The 22,659-nt window shown below is 36.5% G+C and overlaps 2 protein-coding genes across 2 annotated transcripts in view; one reads left to right on the plus strand and one right to left on the minus strand.

Moving 5' to 3' along the window:
- Nucleotides 1–5,957: 5,957 nt before the first annotated feature.
- On the minus strand, nucleotides 5,958–17,614 carry LOC5570751 (transcription factor grauzone). The gene is made up of 3 exons (XM_001659290.2): nucleotides 16,797–17,614; nucleotides 7,053–7,344; nucleotides 5,958–6,819 (listed from the first exon to the last, which is right to left on the minus strand). Exons 1-3 carry the CDS (start codon nucleotides 17,491–17,493, stop codon nucleotides 6,267–6,269), a joined length of 1,542 nt encoding a protein of 513 aa, XP_001659340.2. The 5' UTR covers nucleotides 17,494–17,614; the 3' UTR covers nucleotides 5,958–6,266.
- A 124-nt stretch (nucleotides 17,615–17,738) lies between these two features.
- The window catches only part of LOC5570752 (transcription factor grauzone), a 33,622-nt gene continuing 28,701 nt past the window's right edge, over nucleotides 17,739–22,659 (plus strand). Inside the window, exon 1 of the mRNA XM_001659291.2 lies at nucleotides 17,739–17,952. The gene's annotated coding sequence lies outside the window, so the exon portion shown is untranslated. The remainder of the gene's footprint in view (nucleotides 17,953–22,659) is intronic.

Consider the following 22,659-nt stretch of genomic DNA (forward strand, 5'->3'; position numbering starts at 1 on the left):
ATCAGTGACGATCGGTTCCTATGGAAGTGCGAGTTTTGCTCCAAAAACTACCACGCGGCGTGCATTGGAGTACAACGGCACCAAGAGTGTTTTATCTTGTCCTACATGGTACCTCTATGTGACGATTGTCAACATAATTTGAAAACCGGCATTGACACCCGCAAAGTGCTGCAACAACAGCAGCAGCTAATTAATTCAATTAGGGCGCAAACTGACGCCAATCTTCGAATAGCTGCTGATCTGAAAAAGCTCAGCGCAATGGGTGAATTATTTGACCAAATTGAGCTTCAGCTCAAGGAATCGGTGCTGTGCATTAACAGCAGCACATCGTCGAGCGTATCAAATACTGTATCGGCATTATCGCGTGTGGCCGAAAAATATTCAGGAAATACAAATGATATGCCCAGCAACGATTTGATTGCTCTAAAAAACCATTTAACTGGCCTTTTAGATATTTCAATGAAATCTTCAAAACAACATATTGAAGATTCTGTTGAGGCGTTAACGGTGGATCTGACTGATGAATTGAAAAAGATCTGTACCGAGGTTCAGTCGTTGAGCAGCCTAACCATTGAAATGGCTGCTCATTGCAATGAACATAACGCTAGCATTGGTACTGCCCGATTTGTGGAAAATGAGTCACCGCCAAGCCTATTACAAGAGTTGGCTGAAACTGCTGATTTAAACTCTGGTACCGCAGGTTGGCGTTTACTTGGAACTAAAAAAGTTTGGCGTTCGGACTGGACGGAATATGACAAGCGTCAGAAACGCCGTGCACTACAGCAAAGAGCCAAAGAAAAGGCCCAAAAGCGGAAGAAAGCAAAGAAAAGCTTCAACACTTCTAAGAGCACCACAAATACTAATATGAACAACAAAGAAAAGCCGTTAAATGTTTTACCAAACTTTATGAACTATAACGACAGTCACTTCAGGGGCAGAAGTAACGGAAAGTGTGATCATGACAACAGCCAAAAACCAAAGGTGTTCATAAACAGATGTCGAAAAGGAAACAATTTCCTTCCACCTGACAGGGAGCTTCTGGCTGTAGCAAAGGATCGATACTCGAGACCGCCAACGAACTACCCACCTATACAATTCCAAAGGGGGGAAACTCTAAACCCCTATCCAGTCTGCAATGGTCAACAACGTCACGTTCTCGCCACCAACCAACCAACAAACTGGATGGAGCCGAGCTGTCCTTCAACATCAACTGCATCATGCAAATCGTGTGGATGTACTAGGTACTCGTGTTTTCAACGAAACTGACGCTCTCCCTAGATGAAGAAAACAACAATGACGTGTTAGATCTAAATATATCTTCAAATTTAACAAGTACCGAATTGCAAGATGAAGAGGTAACTAATAGAAACCACTAAATTTAAAGAGTTCGAGCATGTATGGGTGAAAGAACACATAGCAGGCGAAACGCATGTGTTTGTGTCCGTGTATTTTCTGCCGAAAAACGCTCGTAAAATAGTTTATGAGAAATTTTACAATATTGTTGAACATGTTATTGGCGGATTTCCTCCCGAAACAAAAGTGCATATATATGGAGATTTCAATCAACGTGACATTGATTTCTTCCCAGACGTCGACAACGAGAGCATCCTGCTGCCAATATTTGGAGAAAATGAGGCTTTGCAATTTATATGTGATACATCGGCAAGTCTAGGTCTAAATCATATTAACCACGTTAAAAATCAGCAGAACTGTTATTTATATCTCTTAATGACGAATACTGATGAAGATTTCTGTGTGGTAGAATCATTGACTCCCTTATGGAAAAACGAACTTTTTCATACAGTTATTGAGTTTTCTTTATTCGTGCATGGAAATAACAGACCTAAAGATTGCGACTTTGAAGAAGTTCATGATTATCGTTCAGCAAATTATGACAATATAAGACAGAAAATCAATCAAGTACGATGGCAAAATGTGTTAAGAAACGAAGAAAATGTTGAATCTGCCGTTAAAATGTTTTACAAAATTTTAAACGACATAATACACGACGATATACCCTTAATAAAAAGAAGAAGGAATCATAACTCAAAGTATCCTATATGGTTTAGTAGAGAAATCAAAAATTTAAAGAATCGTAAGCAAAAGGCACATAAAATATACAAAAAATGTAAAAATGATGCAAATTTAATTACCTATTTAAATATTTGCGATCAATTAAATCTTGCCATTGATACCGCATTTGAAGAGTATAATGAACGAACTGAGCGTCCTAAAAATTTCTTTAATTACGTTAAAACAAAAAACAAATCTAACAACTTTCCATCTGAAATGCACCTTGATGATAAAATTGGTGTGAACCCTGAAGAAAGCTGCAATCTGTTTGCAACATTTTTTCAAGACGTTTACACTACTTATTCGGAAAATAATCGAGATCGTGAATATTTCTCATTTCTTCCGGAAATCCCAAATGACATTTGCGTCAATCAAATCAAAGTACATGATATTGTAGATGCACTAAAAAGTCTAGATGTCTCCAAAGGTGCTGGACCTGACGGGATTCCACCTGTATTTTTGAAAATGTTATCAATGGAACTTGCATCTCCGCTATTTTGGCTCTACAATATGTCTCTGCAATCAGGTAGTTTCCCTGAAACATGGAAAAGCTCATTTTTAGTGCCGATTTTAAAAAGTGGCAAAAAATCTGACATACGTAATTATCGTGGGATAGCCATTATCTCTTGTATTCCAAAGATTTTCGAGGCAATAATAAATAAAATTTTATTCAATATGATTAAAAACAGAATAACTCATACTCAGCATGGTTTTTTTAAGGGACGCTAAACATGCACAAACTTGTTGGAGTTCATTCATTATTCTTTGACAGCCATGGATAATGGTAATCACGTGGAAGCTCTTTATACAGATTCCAGTAAAGCTTTCGATCGCATTGACATACCAATGTTGCTTTTTAAGTTAGAAAAAATAGGATTTCAACCGGACCTTCTTAAATGGGTAGAGTCTTATCTTACTAATCGTCAACAAATAGTTAGATACAAAGGAGTAAAATCTATTCCAATTAAAGTTACATCGGGAGTTCCTCAAGGGTCTCATTTAGGGCCATTATTCTTTATTTTATACGTTAACGACATTTCCTTCATTCTTAAAAAAGTGAAAGCTCTCATATATGCTGATGACATGAAACTGTTTCTTGAAATAGTAAACGATGAAGACATACATACTTTTCAAAATGAAATTGATATGTTTTACAAATGGTGCAATAAAAGCCTTCTTCAATTGAACGTGAAAAAATGTAATTCTATATCCTTTAGCAGAAAGCGTAGTATACCTAACACAACAGTCTACCTAGGGAATCAACTAGTAGAAAAATGCGTAAGAATAAGAGATTTAGGAGTGATTTTAGATTCCAAAGTTACTTTTATAGATCACTATAATACAATTATCAACAAGGCAAACAAGATGTTAGCATTTATAAAACGATTTAGCTATAATTTTCACGATCCATACACTATAAAAACATTATACATAACCTATGTGCGTTCAATTTTAGAATACTGTAGCATAGTTTGGTCACCATTTTCATCAACTCATGAAAATCGTATAGAATCAGTGCAAAAACAATTTCTGTTGTTCGCACTTCGAAAATTAGGTTGGACAAGGTTACCTCTACCATCTTATGAAGCACGATGCATGCTCATTAATATTCAAACATTGAAGAAACGTCGCGAATTCGCAATGGTCTCGTTCGTAAACGATATAGTTTCGAATCGTATTCGATGACACTTTAATCAAAATTAAATTTTTATGCTCCTTCAAGACAACTGCGAAGTCGTAGTATTTTTACCCTTCTTACAACCATAAGAAGGGTATAAAGATCGCTTGAAAAACCGACTTTTGATCCGAGGCCCGGAGGGCCAAGTCTCATATACCAATCGATAGAGCTCGACGAACTGAGCACATGTCCGTGTGTGTATGTGTGTGTTGTGTGTGTGTATGTGTGTGTGTGTATGTGTGTGTGTGTTACAAAAAATGTCACTCAATTATCTCAGCCGTTTGTCAACCGATTTAAACACTTTTAGCTCTAAAAGAAAGCTACAACATTCCCATAGAACGCTATTGAATTTCATTGCGATCGGACATTTCGTTACAGAGTTATGATTCAAACAGTATCGTGAAGTACTAGAAAAAGCATATTCTAATATTTTCAACTGTCTGCATTTTGATCGATATCTCAGCCATTTTTGAACCGATTTAAGTTCTTTTATCGGCTAATGAAAGCTCTGACATTCAATCATAAGCCTTCAAATTTTCATTGAAGTTTCAGAGATATCATTGGAAGAATTTTCTAAAGTACTGGAAAAAAAAAATTCTCTGAAATATTCATTTTTTTACATTTTGATTAATTTCTCAGCTATTTTTAATCCAATTTAAGCTCTTTTTTCGTCGATTGAAAGCTCGGATATCATTCACAACCATATTGCAATCGAATTATAAATTACAGAGATAAAAATCATTATTTTCAAAAATCTCTAAAACTCCCCTTTTTTTTAATTTAAATCTGCACATTAATCTTAAAAAAATTCGCTGGCAAAATCATTTTAGGACATCAATTTTTCATTTTTCGATATTATTTTACAGGATGGCAACATGGGTTTATAGACCCTCTTAAACTATGATAATAAGCGTATGAAAACTAATAAAGTTCGATATCCGCCTTTTGACGTGCAGTTTCCTGGACTTTTTCACAAACCATTAAACTATTAGGGCAGATAGAACATAGTCACAACATCCTAAAGTTTAGTTATACACCGGGGATTCGCTGATTGGAACACGACTGCCTTCCATCTAGCGAATCCGACCCGTTAGTAGCAAAGACTGATAGCTGGTGAAAATGCTCCACACGAACGCATCTGGACAGCAAATCGCCACAAAACGCACATATACATACGCATTTGTTCCATATATGGAGACTTCAAAGCGACGAAACTCAGACGTCAAAGTCAGTTTGACATTTTCTGTTGACATTTGAGTGCTTTTAGTTGGAATATTTTCCAACCAGCGAACATCCAACCATCGAGTCATTCCATGTAGCGGAACCCCAACGAGCGAATCCCCACTGTACTGGTACAAGGTTCCAAATGAATGATGAATAATAATTATCTCATACCTGTATGGAAATGTAAGAAGGGTTCAGTCTCACCATCGGTGGATTAAGTCAGGTTTTTATACAAACCATCACCGCACAAATTATGCCAAATTTGAGCCTTTAAATCAAATAATGTCTGTTTACAATAAACATTGCGAAACCATTGACTTTACTATGACGAAATCGGAACTAAAACAAAAATTTATGTCATATCAAAATTCGAACTAGAAAGTTTTCAAACTATATAATATTAAGTGTAAAATTGTAACAAAATGGTCTACTTCTGATTGACCACATGAAATAAATAAATAAACAGATCCTGGACCGACCGGGATTCGAACCCAGACACCTTTCAGCTAGACTAACCACTCGGCTAAGGAAGGCCCGTAAATCTTGGAGGACGTTATGCTATGCAAAACGATGGAAGAATCATGGCATGGGTTCTTGGAGGAATTAGGACTTTCTTGAAAAAAATCTGAAATTCAGAGGAATTCCTAAAAAACAAATCTTGGTAGAATCTTGAAGAAATTTCTGAGAGTACCCTTCAAAATACCATGTTTAATTCTTGCATGTATCTCGAACGGGAGTCTAGGAAATAAGTCCGTAAAAGAATCACTAAAAATAAATCCTGGATAAATCTTTGGAGTAACTTAAGGTATTATTTACTCGGACTTACTTTGGACAAATATCTGAATTTTTATGAACACTCTTATCTCTTTATTCCTGTTTGGTTCTGGAACATTCCCTGAAAGTATTGCAGTGGAAATCTCTTGAGAAATCACTAGAAGAATTGTTAGTTTTTCCTTAAAAAAAATAAAAAATGAGAAGTCTATTTTGAGTTTTTAGAATTTTATACCAGGATTGACCAGGATTAGGGATTATTTTAGTAAAAAAAATAATTTTCATCAAAAATAGAGACTTAACAAAATATTGGCCAAGTTTCTAAAAAGTCCTGCCTACAGCCCTGCCTTTTGGTCTCGTATTTCAGGCATGAGGTCTCTAAAGTTCCTGTTTTAAATGTACTTAGTTGCTACCATCCCTAAGTCAGATACGACTCCTCGGCAAGGATTTCGAAGCTACCAAACGTGTAATCTTTCTTCAAACTTTTTTTTTTTATTAAAAGACCGCAAGTACTCACCCTTCACTGCGCACCCCCTGGGGCAACTCCCCTCTGTGCCTCCAGTTGAGACCTCTTCTGTTCCAGCCACTCCTTCGGGTGCATCTTCTTCCGATGGGAGAACATATTGGCATTGGAGTTGAACGTCTTGTCGCAGAAGCTGCAAGAGTACAGGGCCTCCCCGGTATGCGAGGCCATGTGCTCCCGCAGGCCCAGTGGCCTCTTGAACTGCTTGCCGCACTCCTGGCATGTGTGCTGCCGCTCCGTTCGGTGCCGGTGCCGCTTGTGACTGGCCAGCGCCGTCGGATTGGGCGAAATGTGACCACAGATGTCGCACGCCGTTGGGCCCTGGTTGTGTCGGCGATAGTGCTTCCGCCAACAGAGGGCATTCTTCAACCACACCTGACAGATGTCGCATTGAACCCGGAGCTCTTCCGGACGCATTTCGTGCTGCTTCTTGTGTCGCTGGAATTCCGTTTTCGAGTAGAAGCCCTTGGCGCACACATCGCAGATGAAGTCCGTTGGGCGCGTGTGGCGGATCTTGATGTGCACCTTCAGCTGGGACTCCGTCTGAAAACTGTTGTAATCGGAGTCTGGGTCATTTGGTATAACTCCAATTGTCATACTGGACATTTGGCTTAATATTACTTCACCAAGAACAGGTATCTTTTGAAAGAAGGGGTATAATTCTAGTTATGCCAAATGACCTTATGCCAAATTATTAGTATAACTATTTATCATAGAGGTTTCAACTAAGATCATTGGCTTCTAATTATACCTTATAATAATAACTTCCACAAGGATACTTACGTCCTTTCACAGTGCGGGCACTTGGCCGTTTCGTTGTCCAGATTGACGTGTCCCTTCAGGTGGTACGCCAGCTGACTCTTCTTGGTGAAGCGTTTCGGGCACCGATCACAGCCGTAGATTCGCAGTTCATCCGGCACGTGCATCTCCTCCTTGTGCCTCCGGATGCCCCGGTTATTGACGAAACTTTTGTTGCAGATATCACACCGGAACCGATTGGGATCCTGCAGCCTCTGGACGTGCTCCAGCAAACGGGCCTTCTTGGAGAAGCGAGTCCCACAGCACACGATGGTACCTGGTATCGAAAGAGAGCCATTCGTTAATTCTTTGTCTGTGTTTTGGGGTCAACATGACCCCAGAGCACTTTGAAGGACGGTATTTTTTGTTAGAGAACCAATTTGTTAATTTTTTTAACACATAGGTGCCTCCCTACTAGTTTTTTGGTTCGTACATGGAACCTTCCCAAATAATATGAAGAAAAGAGTTCTAGAGTAATTTTCTTGAAAATAACACGTTGCCTGTGCCTTGCAGTAATATTAACCAGTGTGGTGATTGAGTATCTAAACACTAGGAACTTTAGAGACCATATGTCTTATGAAAAAGACCAACCAAGAACTAGGAATTAAAGAGACCAACATGAATTATGGAATTATTAAAGAGTAATTTCAGGATTTCTTTTTCAAAGGAAAAACCAAAAAAATGTCCAGGTATGTTTCCAGGAATGTCTACAAAAAATTGTCAAAGATTTTTTTGAGAAATTGCTTTGAAAATCATTGAGGCATTTCTAAAATATCGTAATCTGTGATGAAACTTTTGTAAAAATTCTCTGAATGAACTCTTAAATTCAATAGAAAGTTATTGAGAAGTTTTTTTTTATAAATTGCTACGATATTGATTGACAAATAATAAATTCATTCTTTGGATAATGTCATGTAAGATTTACTAGAAAAACATCTAGCGCCTCTAAAAAGAGATCTGCTGCCAAACCCGGAAAATTCTTCAAATAATCCGAGCAGACATGTTTTAGAGGGCACTTCTGAGAATTCCTTTGGAAATTCCTCGTAACAACACGTGTGGTTCTAGTAATAACCTATACATTTTTTGTAAGAGTTACTCCTAAAGCAATTACATAAGAAAAAAATCTTAAAAAAAATCTCAAGGTCCTCTAGGAATTCATTCATTGGGGTTTCCATCGATTCTACTAGGATTCCCTCCAACGTTTTTTTTTGGAATCCTTTGCTCCAAGAATTCATTGAACGGATTGCTGAATAAATTCGTCTTGGATTGATAGGAGCAATCACTGGAATCATTTTAGTTTTATTTGCTGGTGTGAAACCTTAAACGAAACTTTACCAGAGAAATTACTCGAGAAATGTTTAAAAGAACTGGAGGAGTATACCCACATAAAATTGTGGAGAAATTTCTGGTGAAATGTCTGAAGGAAATCCATGAGTAATCTAAACTAATTTATTAAGAATTTTTTGAAGAAAACTTAACAGGTTTCCATGGACGATTTTCAAATCCGAGAAGAAACTGTGGATGGATTTTTGAAAAAAAAAAAAAAATCGACGGAAGAATAACTAAATAAATGGGCGTATAAAAAATAATTCTTGTTGGGTTTGAGAAATCCTTAGTTTATTTTAGTAAGAAATTCCTGGATGAGTTCTTAACAGATTTCTTGGAATAATCTTTGGAGGAATTTTGGAGCAAATCCAGAAAGAAACTGTGGATGAATTCATGACGGAAACCATATGACAAAAATTTATGTAGGAACTTCATGAAGAATCCTTGTAGGATTTTCTTAAAAAAAATCCTTAATGACTCAACATGGAGAACAACCTCTAGAACAAGCTTCTCCAAATAGATCCTAGTACATAGTTTTTCCTAAAGTTGAATATTTTTCGATTACTTTTCCAAATCGACGTAAGTAACTTTCATACGGTTTTGAGATAATTAATTAAGAAGAATCACGACCTGTCCTCTAAAATATTTTAAAATGTAACATCTTTTTGACATTTTTTCGCCGTGTACATCGCATAAATTTGGCATACAATCGGTTCGCGTCCTAAACTAGCTAATTTCAATTATATTCCCACAAAAATAATCATAATAGCTAAAAAAACTTTTCTGGGTTCGTTACTTTACTCAAAAATTAGATTCTTCCACCATCTTGCTTAAATGTCAATTTTAGGCTTAGAAATAATTAATGTCAAATGTCAAAGGACAAATGAAGCAAAATAAAACTTTTAACCTTCGGGCTGTCGCGCTGTTGTACTTTGCACAACAGTTGTGATTTATATGCTATCATTTTACAACAAAGATATCTATCGACACCAAACCAAAATGTATTCCTCAAGAATCTTCTTAAGAACAATACTCGACAGATTTTATTTACATTATGACCCTTTATAATACGGTAAAATAGACAAATGTACATGGGACTATCTGATGGTACCTCATTTCATTCGGAATTTGGCCGCTAGGTGGCATTAATGGGCATGGAAGTTTTACTTTTTTTTTCTATCTTTATTAACGAGATTTTTAGCCCTAGGCTAGTTCATCTCGGGTGGAAGTTTTACTTTTGTTTTGCAGATATTTCAAGATCCTGACCATTTAGAAGGATGGCGTCTTCGGCAAAGTTGTTTACTAATTTAAGGACTATCATTGTTCGAGTTAGTTGATTCAACATGTTGCCACTAGGCGGCGCTAGTGAGCATGGAACCAAAGACAAATTAAAGACACCCATGTCCCTTGCAGTTGCCCAAAATTTTATGGCTCATGAGGTAATCTAGAATGCCGTTCAAAGTGTACTGCGATCTGTCAAACTTGGGTACCTTTAGCACTACCGAGGGACCAAATGCAGTACTAGAAGTGGTACCCAAACTGAGCCCGAGTGGGACGGACCTGATGGAACTTTTGTTTGCAGATATCTCAGGAGCCTGACCACTTAGAAAATTAGTGTCTTCGGCAAAGTATGTTAGTAGCACAAGGGCTATCATTATTTGAGTCAAGAAATAGGATATTTTATCACCAGGTGGCGCTAGTGAGCACACACTCAATCTCAGTTTATCTGTTCGGTAATATTTTTTACGGTGTTGGCACTGTAAATTACAACAAAATACCGAACTTTCAGCTTTTTTATTCGGACTCACTGATGTTCAGCAAAATATTTATCACTTTACTGAATTCGGTAACCAGTTTAGCTGATCGTTCAGTGATATTCTAAAAATACCGTACGAACTCAGTGAGTTTAAAAAGTCAGTAAAATCAAAGTACTGACTTTCAGTGATAATTATTTTTTACCGACTTTTTTCGTTGAAGTGCAAAGAAAACAAAAAAGCGCGAGAGAGAATTTGACACAAAAACAATTATGGATAGATTCTGAATCAGAAGTTGGTATGTGCTAGATTGATGAGCTGCTTCCAAATGAAAAGCAGTTTTACTTCCTGAATGCTGATTCCTGTGGGCTCGGTGCAAGGTAAGGAATTGATTATCGGCAGTATATTGTTATCTATTAAGATAATAGACACCGAGTATTCATTGAGGTTTCAAAAACCTGTAAATTATGGAACTCAATCACAGCACCAATTTGTTAAGGTTAGGTAAGAAGCCGGGATGTTCCCGGCACAACCTATGACAAACAATTTGTTGCCGATTTTTAATTCCTTTTAGAAGTAACGAGTTTCTACATATAAAATCATGATGGAAATGGTTTGGATGTTCAGGGTGATGAATTGGGATTTTGACCAACAAAAATATGGAATGAAAAAGGGGACTCTGCTCAAAAGCTGAAAAAATCAGCAGATTATGGAAAAATTCAGTACATGTCTGCAGAAAGATTTACTGACTAAACCAGCATTTTTAATGACAGCTCGAGAATCTTGTCGATTTACGGAGTTTTCAGTTCTTATGGAAATTACCGAGAAAACTCTGCTGTTCAAAAACCCAGTAAAATTTTACCGACTTCGGTAATAAAATCTTAGTGTGCATGTTTTTTTTATGTTTTGCGGATAATTCAGGATCCTGACTTTTTAGACAGATGACATCTCTGACAAAGTTGTTCAGAAGCTCAGGGACTACCATTATTTTACAAAATCTCGAACTTTAAGGAATAAACAAAAAAAGAATTTGGGCAACTGAACATTTCTACCGAACAGTGATCTTAGTGATCAGACTCCGGAGATATTTGCGAAACAAACGTTTTATGCTCACTAGCGCCGCCTGTTGGCAAAGTTATAAATCAGCTAGCTTAAACAATGATAGCCCTTGAGTTACCGAACAATTTTGCCGAAGATGCCATCTTTCTAAGTGGTCAGGTTCCTGCGATCTGCAAAACAAAAGTTTCATGCTCACTAGCGCCGCCTAAGGGCAAAATTCCGAATTTCTTGGCTAAAATAATGATAGCTCTTGAGCTACTGAACAATTTTGCCGAAGACGTCATCTTTCTAAGTGGTCAGACTCCTGGGATATTCGCAAAACCAAGGGTGTTGTGCAAAGTACAACGCGCGACTACTCGGGTTACGAAAATTCGCGCGACGACCGAAAGGTTAAACCGTCAACCGTTTCAAATACAATACAGATTTTATGCAGTGTATGATCTTTTGATGAAGTATGCATATTCTCAAAGATTAAGGTAGTGTCCATTTCGCTCTGTGTATTCATTATGCCCCTAATCCTCCTTTTTTTAATAAACCAATTAACAATTCACAAACTTCTCAATAAACTTCACAAACTTCTGTGAGAATCTTTGATGCACTGATGATCTGCACCTGAGACATCTGCACTCGTGGGTAGAACTTCTGGAGGAAATCCTAGAAAAGTATTTGTGAGAACTTTTAGAGTAATGTTTTTGAAAATAATTGGAGATAGTTACGTTGGATTGGATGCTCAAAACATTTTCCGAAGCAAATTCTATAGAAATCCCGCTAAACATCTCTTATAAAATTCATGGAATCCCGAGAGAATTTGTAAGAAATCACTAGAGGAATTTCTGGATGAATATGTCGAGCATTTTCTAACAATAATCCCTCTCGCGATAAACCGCTTTCTAAATTATCTTATATTTTAGTACTAATTGAATAATTTTTCTTTCCAAAATCCGTTCCTGTTTCGCGATTTGAGTGTATTGTCAATATGACCCTAAGGCACGGAAAACGTTAAATTACCACCCTCAGCCTAAAACTACCATCGATTAGAAATTATCTGACTTTTGTTTTTAGTTCAAACAACTGGGCGAGTGTATTGCAGAATGATATTCCTTATTTTTATTTAAATTTGTTCTTGAAAAATCAGCATACTGATTTAGGCCGAGTTAAAAATTTCTAAAATCAAACGGAACCGTGACAAAGAACAGGTGTTCCACGAACCAAAAAGTCCAAAAACTTCTGCTCTAGAATTTTGCCTCAGAATTAACGTTTCTACCAGCAGCTTTATTTGTTTTGTTTTTTTTTTTAACCACAAATCGCAATAACTTTTTTGTTTCTCAATATTTTTGCACCATTTTTTACAAGTTCCCAAAAAATCTTCTATTTTCAGAACTTGCTACGATATTGGTATTCTGGTTTTGAAGACATTCCTATCTTCTTATGCAAATCCAAGGGGGTGGCAAGAGCCAATAATTACCAACCCAACATCAACTCAACATGGCGTCCAGTGTTCTTGTTTTGATTATTTTGGGATGGACAAAACAAAGTTTTTATGGGTAGGAGACATCAATGATACCTCGCTGATGCGTAAAACAATAAACAAAATGATGAACAAATGAAAAGCGTATTAAAATACGACGATTTAATGCGATATATTTAAGGCTCAAGAATCCATCATTCAATCATCAGCAATCATCGAAAATGAAAAACCAGTTTTTTCGTACAAATTGTAAGAAATCCTCATAAAAATCTATCATTGCAATCCAGATAGCAAGTGTAATGCAATGATAGATTTTCTTGAACATTGCTCAAATTTTAAGCAAAAAAACTGGTTTTGGAAATTTGAAAAAACGATGATGGTTATTTTCCTCTTAATTGCCAGAATCTAGCACTAGCAGCGCATGAGCCGTATACTCGAAAATCAGGAGCAAGGTTAGGGCAAACCGACCAGAAAGTGGGTACCAAAACGCGAAGTACCAAAACGATGTGAGGAAGAGCCGAAATGTATGCAGGATGACAGTCGTGTCAGTCCCCTGTACAATTCGTTGAGTTGTCTCCAATAAATCTTAAAATTGGAACATCATGTTTTTTAAAATTTTCAATCCTAATATGGTTAGAGTGGTGCCATAACCGTGAATGCTCCCTTCTCAAAAACGATTGCACAATATCGCCTCATTTTCTACAACAGACTGCAATCAAGGTGTTGTTCCAAACATGAGGAACATCAGGAAAAATCTGTAGTCTGAAATATTTTCGTGAGTTATGGCTACGCGTTGATCCCCCAATGAATTTCGGAATATTTTTGGATCCAGATGACTAAGAATTTATTTCAACGCGAATCCTAAAAACAGAAGAGTTTTTTGAGAACTTGTGAAAAAAAAGGTGCGGATAATACGAAAAACTAATAAATCATCACGAGTTCAATATCTTGATTAAAAACGACCATTTTAATTACAAATGAGAGTTGAGTTAATAAAGAAATAGACTTTAGTGATCATCCATCGAAAAAGTCTTTTAAATTCCATTAGTATATTTGGAGGCTTGCATTAAAATCATGATTGAAATAGTAATAGTCACTAAAAACAGACCTGCTACTATAGCTGATTATTGGACGTTTTCCTGCAATAATCCCTCCCCACGATGAACCCTGGGGGATTCACAAAGGATACTGGAGCTATTTCGAAAGATTGACAAAGGAGCCTGGAAAGATTGCCGAATCATTCGGGAGGATCGCTGAAGGGTTTTTAAAGGCATCCCAAAGGATTCCCGAATTATTTCGGAGTGGATTCCCAAAGCGTACTCTAAACAGAGCTGGTAGCAACTAAGTGCCTTGAAATTAGGAAGTTTAGAAACCTCCTGCCTGAACAATGATTAAAAGGATACAAAACAGGAACCAAAAAAAGACCAAACTAGGAAACAAGAAAACAAAACGAAACTTAATAGGAACCAGGAGATAAGATTTTGATTCTTCAAATAATCAGAACAACCATTTTTATAAGATCTAAGATTGTTTTTAGCTCGTATTATTGCATGCTCATTTGCTGATTTTCTCTGGGCATTCAATCAGAAGTTGATTCAGCTATTTGCCCAGAGATTCAGATATTAATCCGAAGATTTCTTGAAGAGTTCATTTAGTGATTATTTACCATTTTTTTATCCAATCCAAATCCATTTTTATAACCACATAAAACACCTTAGAGATCATCAGGAATTTCTCCGCGGATTCTCTCGGAATTCATCAGAATACCATCAGAAATTCCTTCAAAATTCTTTCAGATATTTTCCGCTGAAGTTTCAAATCCTCCAAGACGCCTGATAAAAAAAAACAATCAATGGCTTCTCCAGAGATACCTCCAGGAAATTCTTAGGACTTTTAAATGTTTTTCGTTTTTTTTAAGATTTCAACTGGGAATTACTCTAAGGATATAGTCAGGAATTACTGCAGCGATTCTTCGTTGGGATAGTTTTCAATGAAGTCTTTAAAGATTTTTCAAGGCGTTCTTGCAGAAGGTCTTCAAAAAATGTCTCCAGGGGAATGTGTAGGACATGAGAAGGCGATAGACATGTTTGAAAAAAAAAACATGTAGTTTATAGGTAAAAAATCTGAATTAATGTCAGATGGAACTTAACAACACAATTGTGTGTAAGTGACCCTTGAGCAAGCATGGGAAAATTCACTCACTCACCCGAACGCTACCGATAAAATATCTGCAAAGTATCTGCTGCCACCGAAGGTTCAATGACTGCCGAACGCTACTAGGGTGAGCGCAATCCCGACGAATCGCAAACGATTGAGATAAACCGAAATTAAAAGATATACGGAGCGGAGAGAGCACCTATCCGGTCTTGAATGGGAGACACGAAAGAACGCGTTCGCCATTCAATCACTGAAAGCTTCCTGCGAAATGAGCCTATGCATGCTATAAAACGTTTGACTTTTACTGTGCGCCCTGTTTTCAAGTTGCCCGTGAGAGAGAGTGAGACAGCACCAACACACGGCGCACAGTAAAAGTCAAAAGAACAAAGGAATTCATGACACGTACAGAGGCTCATGTACAGATTTTGCGTTCACTGAATCATTTCGCCTTGTGGATTCCCAGTCAGTGAACGCTCTTCAGCTCTCAAACACGAATGCAACTCGTGCGGAATCGGAATGTAAAGAATCATTCGCTACAGCAATCGGATGCCTTCGGCACAAGGAGTCGGTAGTGAATCATTCTGTTGCCGTTTTTGTCTAACTTGTCGCTCGGCGAACAAGAAGAAAGCGCATTGGAAATTGAAACACTCCGCTTGGTTGGAGAAGCGGCAATCTCGCTCTTGACTGCTTGTGGAAGTGAGCGAGAGAAACGCGATATTCGAGTGAATGTTCCCATGCTTGCCCTTCTGAAAGAACTGCTGAACTGTTGAGAAAGTTTTAGAAGATTTCCTCGTTTATAGAAAACTAAATTCTGGAATCTCGGAATGATATTTTACAGGATTTCTCGAAAAACATCAGATTGAATCTTTAACGAAATTTGTTTACGACTGCTCAGAGCAATTATAGGAAAAATGCCTAGATTGTTTACTGCTTTGAAACTTTAACTGAGCAATTCCTAGAGAATTGTTTGAAAGAACTGCAGGAGTGATCTTTTGGATGAAATGTTGGATAAATTCCTAGAAAAAAATATAAAGAAGTTTTATTATGGATCTCCGGTCGAATTTGTTGAGGAATTCTGAAAGAGTTCTTATCAGATTTCCTCGAATAATCTCTAAATGAATTTCTGGGAGTAATCGTGAATGAATTCTAGAAGGAATTCACACAAAGAGGCGGAAGAATTCTTGAAGGGTTGGAAAAATCTCTAAACGAAATTCTTCCAAAACTCTGGTATAAACCATTGTGAATTGAAAGAAGTTCTGTGGAAAAGTTTGGAAGATGTCCTCGAGTAAGCACTGGAGAATGCGGTTGAAGGATTTATGGAAAAATATCTGGAGGGTATCCTAGGATAGTATTTTTAAACTATAATTTAAAGATATTATTGGAGGTAGTAGTGTTGGAGTGCTCAAGGATTTCTTGGAAAAGAATCTGAGAAAAAATCTTGAAGAACCTGTTGAAAAGTTATAGTCTCTAAAAGTTTCGAGTGGCGAACTCGCCAAGAGCGAAAAGCCAATTAAATAGAAATAATTAATACATATTGATAAGCTAAAGGTTTCTCTGAAGCTTGTAGAATTTTGCATCGGGATTCACTGCATGCAGGATACGGGAAAAATAGATTTTAGAGACCATTTTGATTAAAATGTAGACTTTAAAAACATTTAATTAAAACGAGTCTTTTTAAAGACTTAAATAGAAACTAAGTCTCTAAAAAAAGACCTTCTTTAGACCTTTCGATAGAATCATATGCAGATTCTAAAAAAATCTCATAAATCTTATAAATATTGCCGAAGTATGATTGAGAAATAATTTCTAAAAGATTTTTAAAGGGTTCTGAAAAGTTCCGTAAGGATTGGCAGAAGAAGTAATTGTCAGCATCATAAACACTTGGCAAACTCAATCAAATTGTGCAGCAAAACGGAAGCGGCAGTTTTAGTTGTGTTTTAGCCTAAAAGTCTATCCACCCCTTACCTTTCAACCTATGAGCGGACCGTGCATGCTTCTGGAACTCGGTAAACGCCACACAGTTAATCCCACATGCCTCGCAAATGTACTGCACATGGCCCTTTATAATCTCGTCTTCCTCAGCCAGCTGCTTGGCATCCTTCACCTGGTAAGTCGCTTTCGGCTTCGCTTCTTGTTCTTCCTTTTTGATCCGCTTCGTGTACTTCCGTTTCGGTTTGATACCGTCCACCAGCGCTGGAACATCATCCTCCGGTTGTTCCTCACTCAGATCGTTTTCTGAGTCCCGGTCCGGCTGGTAGTCATCATCCGAACCGTCGTCCTCTTCCTCATCCTCCCCTTCCTGGTCCTCTTCCAAGTGTTCAATTTTAACGACCACCTCAGCGGGAGGAAGAACGTCCATGTCCTCATTCTCCGTCTCATCCTTTACGACTCCGGAAGGACCCAACGATATGCCACAGTGATTCTGTTCCACCTCCAGGTAGAACTGGTGGAACTCGTCCACACGGTTCCAGCACACCCGGCATAGCAGCCGCTCGGAGTCGGAAAAATCCGCCGGCTTGAACCAGAAGTGTTTCAGCAGAAGCTCCAAGATGGGTTGCGATTCCGGATCATCGCCGCTGGCAATGTGCAGACAATCGTCCGATCGTCGCAGACAGGTGAAACAGCAATCACTTGGCACTTGGAGTTCACTTTTCAATTCCATTTAACTATTAGGAACACAATTTTTCATTAAATTATGCAAGATTAAAATGAATAGTTTTTCAACAAAACAAGAATGATTAAATGTTGCACCGTTTGTTTTGTTTCACCGATCGAGTGTAGTGCAGCACTACAGGAGCTTCCTCGGTTTTTGATCCACTCCTATGTGGCCCTTTGGGAACGTTTCCCTTTGATTCGCCAAAGGCAAAATGAGAAAGTTGGCAACACGGTTGTTTGTTGACACCTCGTATCGAAGTGACAGCCGAATTTGATTGTGAGTGAAAAAGTGGAAGGAAAAGTTTGTGCGGAGCAAAACACAAAGTTTATTCTTCGTAAAAATCGTGAAAAATAGTATAAATTATCGTGAAAATTGCGGGTTTTAAGTGCGACGATCGTCGTGTGTTGTGTGGTGTGAAAATCCGATGAAAAGTGGTGTTTTCTGCCTGGTTTTACAAGGGGGAAGGTGAGTGTTTATTTTCTTACCCTGAGTGATAGGGTAAGGCTCCCATTGTTGACCACGGTTTTTCATATAAGGTACCTGGACTACTGTGAATCTAACACCCATTTTTCATCACCTCTTTTTTATTTTCCGTGTTGGTGGGAATCTAACACCCAGTTTTTGTACCGGTGTTAAAAAATGGAGTGACTTTGTACAGAATAACGTTTTTCAATGGGAAAATATGTTATAAAGTTTTTTTTATTGGCGAACAGGTAAGATTAGGCGCGATACATGGAAAAGATAGCATAAGGGTAAAACTGTATAGCCATTTCGGATTGTCGTTTTCAATCCGGAGTATCTAAAAAAACCATCTTTATTCGTCGTTTGGCAAAAACTGCACGATAACATTTTGACGAAACCCTCTCAGATCTTTCGTATAGACCTCAAATTGACCTTCAATTGGGAAATTGAGAGGCGACGGCTAAGACTTTATTTTATGGAAATTTTCAAAATTGATGAAAAAAATTAAAAATGGTTGTTAAAAATTGCCATCTTTATTCGTCGTTTGGCAAAAACTGCACGATAAAATTTTGACGAAACCCTCTCAGATCTTTAGTATAGACCTCAAATTGACCTTCAATTGGGTAATTGAGAGGCGACGGCTGAGACTTTATTTTATGGAAATTTTCAAAATTGATGAAAAAATTAAAAATGGTTGTTAAAAATTGCCATCTTTATTCGTCGTTTGGCAAAAACTGCACGATAAAATTTTGACGAAACCCTCTCAGATCTTTAGTATAGACCTCAAATTGACCCTCAATTGGGAAATTGAGAGGCGACGGCTGAGACTTTATTTTATGGAAATTTTCAAAATTGATGAAAAAAATTAAAAATGGTTGTTAATAATAACCATCTTTATTCGTCGTTTGGCAAAAACTGCACGATAAAATTTGGACGAAACCCTCTCAGATCTTTAGTATAGACCTCAAATTGACCCTCAATTGGGAAATTGAGAGGCGACGGCTGCGACTTTATTTTATGGAAATTTTCAAAATTGATGAAAAAAATTAAAAATGGTTGTTAAAAATTGCCATCTTTATTCGTCGTTTGGCAAAAACTGCACGATAAAATTTTGACGAAACCCTCTCAGATCTTTAGTATAGACCTCAAATTGACCTTCAATTTTGAAAATTTCCATAAAATAAAGTCTCAGCCGTCGCCTCTCAATTTCCCAATTGAGGGTCAATTTGAGGTCTATACTAAAGATCTGAGAGGGTTTCGTCAAAATTTTATCGTGCAGTTTTTGCCAAACGACGAATAAAGATGGCAATTTTTAACAACCATTTTTAATTTTTTTCATCAATTTTGAAAATTTCCATAAAATAAAGTCTCAGCCGTCGCCTCTCAATTACCCAATTGAAGGTCAATTTGAGGTCTATACTAAAGATCTGAGAGGGTTTCGTCAAAATTTTATCGTGCAGTTTTTGCCAAACGACGAATAAAGATGGCAATTTTTAACAACCATTTTTAATTTTTTTCATCAATTTTGAAAATTTCCATAAAATAAAGTCGCAGCCGTCGCCTCTCAATTTCCCAATTGAGGGTCAATTTGAGGTCTATACTAAAGATCTGAGAGGGTTTCGTCAAAATTTTATCGTGCAGTTTTTGCCAAACGACGCATAAAGATGGCAATTTTTTACAACCATTTTTAATTTTTTTCATCAATTTTGAAAATTTCCATAAAATAAAGTCTCAGCCGTCGCCTCTCAATTTCCCAATTGAGGGTCAATTTGAGGTCTATACTAAAGATCTGAGAGGGTTTCGTCAAAATTTTATCGTGCAGTTTTTGCCAAACGACGCATAAAGATGGCAATTTTTTACAACCATTTTTAATTTTTTTCATCAATTTTGAAAATTTCCATAAAATAAAGTCTCAGCCGTCGCCTCTCAATTTCCCAATTGAGGGTCAATTTGAGGTCTATACTAAAGATCTGAGAGGGTTTCGTCAAAATTTTATCGTGCAGTTTTTGCCAAACGACGCATAAAGATGGCAATTTTTTCCAACCATTTTTAATTTTTTTCATCAATTTTGAAAATTTCCATAAAATAAAGTCTCAGCCGTCGCCTCTCAATTTCCCAATTGAGGGTCAATTTGAGGTCTATACTAAAGATCTGAGAGGGTTTCGTCAAAATTTTATCGTGCAGTTTTTGCCAAACGACGCATAAAGATTAGGGTGCGGCTTATTTTTCAAAAGTTCTCAAAACCAAAAATTCGTGTACTCTACTGAATTCAATTCACATTAAAAGAGAAACCTCAAAATCTGAGCCAAAAATATTAACATTTAGAGGTGGCGCAGGCGTCTTCAAGGTGAATTTTCAAGTTATAAAAAATGACCTTCAGTGAAGTAAACATAACTTTGTTATTTTCCAACCAATTTCAAAACTTTAAGCATCATTATCTTCAAAATTAAATTTATAAAAACTTTGTAGAACATCAAATTTGTCTAAAATCAAAACTAGTCTTAGTTTAAAATACGTTTATACAAAAAAATTTCTCATTTTACTAAAAATTTCAACTTAGTTGGACCATAACTTCTTGAATACTCAATCGATTCCGAAACTTTTTACATGTTTTTAAAGAAAATTTAGTTGTTTTTAAACTGTTCATACAACACATTTTTCTAAAATATGGTTTTGACTAAGTTTTTCACCAAAAACTATCCAAAAACACGATTTTTTAATGCAAAAATCAAATTGCTTTTGATTATTTAAGTTTTTTCGCCGGAAATTGCATTTTTTCTATAAAACTCAAATTTATAAAGCATCTTGCCTTTACTGCAAGTTGAATAGTGCATATATTTTTCAACATATGCAAACATAGTTTTGTTTCAAAATTATTCAAAAATTGTTGCAAAGTTCTTCTCAAAAGTTTAAAAAATGAGTAAAACCAGTTTCAGCTTCAAAGATAATATTTAACTGGCAAAAAATTGAAAAAACTGGCATTTTGCGTTAAAAAATCATGTTTTTGTGCAGTTTTCGCTGAATAACTTGGTCAAGACATTTTGTTAGTGAAATGCGTTGTATAAAAGGTTTGTTAACAATTCAAATAGCTTCAAAAACATGTGAAAAGATTTGGAATCGGTTGAGTAATCATGAAGTTATGGTCAAACAAAGTTTAAATTTTTAGTAAAATGAGGAAAAAATTAGAATAAATTACTTTTAACTTAAACTTGTTTTGATTTTAGACAAATTTGATGTTCTACAAAGTTTTTGTAAATTTAATTTTGAAGGTATTGATGCTATAAGTTTGAAAATCACTTGAAAACTAACAAAGTTATGTTTACTTCACTGAAGGTCATTTTTAATAACTTGAAAATTCACCTTCAAGACGCTTGCGCCACCCCTAAATGTTAATATTTTTGGCTCAGATTTTGAGGAATCTCTTTTAATGTGATTTGAATTCAGTAGAGCACACGAATTTTTGGTTTTGAGAACTTTTGAAAAATAAGCCGCACCCTAATAAAGATGGCAATTTTTTCCAACCATTTTTAATTTTTTTCATCAATTTTGAAAATTTCCATAAAATAAAGTCTCAGCTGTCGCCTCTCAATTTCCCAATTGAGGGTCAATTTGAGGTCTATACTAAAGATCTGAGAGGGTTTCGTCAAAATTTTATCGTGCAGTTTTTGCCAAACGACGCATAAAGATGGCAATTTTTTCCAACCATTTTTAATTTTTTTCATCAATTTTGAAAATTTCCATAAAATAAAGTCTCAGCCGTCGCCTCTCAATTTCCCAATTGAGGGTCAATTTGAGGTCTATACTAAAGATCTGAGAGGGTTTCGTCAAAATTTTATCGTGCAGTTTTTGCCAAACGACGCATAAAGATGGCAATTTTTTCCAACCATTTTTAATTTTTTTCATCAATTTTGAAAATTTCCATAAAATAAAGTCTCAGCCGTCGCCTCTCAATTTCCCAATTGAGGGTCAATTTGAGGTCTATACTAAAGATCTGAGAGGGTTTCGTCAAAATTTTATCGTGCAGTTTTTGCCAAACGACGAATAAAGATGGCAATTTTTAACAACCATTTTTAATTTTTTTCATCAATTTTGAAAATTTCCATAAAATAAAGTCTTAGCCGTCGCCTCTCAATTTCCCAATTGAGGGTCAATTTGAGGTCTATACTAAAGATCTGAGAGGGTTTCGTCAAAATTTTATCGTGCAGTTTTTGCCAAACGACGAATAAAGATGGCAATTTTTAACAACCATTTTTAATTTTTTTCATCAATTTTGAAAATTTCCATAAAATAAAGTCTTAGCCGTCGCCTCTCAATTTCCCAATTGAGGGTCAATTTGAGGTCTATACTAAAGATCTGAGAGGGTTTCGTCAAAATTTTATCGTGCAGTTTTTGCCAAACGACGCATAAAGATGGCAATTTTTCACAACCATTTTTAATTTTTTTCATCAATTTTGAAAATTTCCATAAAATAAAGTCTCAGCCGTCGCCTCTCAATTTCCCAATTGAGGGTCAATTTGAGGTCTATACTAAAGATCTGAGAGGGTTTCGTCAAAATTTTATCGTGCAGTTTTTGCCAAACGACGAATAAAGATGGCAATTTTTAACAACCATTTTTAATTTTTTTCATCAATTTTGAAAATTTCCATAAAATAAAGTCTCAGCCGTCGCCTCTCAATTTCCCAATTGAGGGTCAATTTGAGGTCTATACTA

This window comes from Aedes aegypti, chromosome 1 (assembly GCF_002204515.2).
Source record: "Aedes aegypti strain LVP_AGWG chromosome 1, AaegL5.0 Primary Assembly, whole genome shotgun sequence".
NCBI classification, from domain to species: Eukaryota; Metazoa; Arthropoda; class Insecta; order Diptera; family Culicidae; genus Aedes; species Aedes aegypti.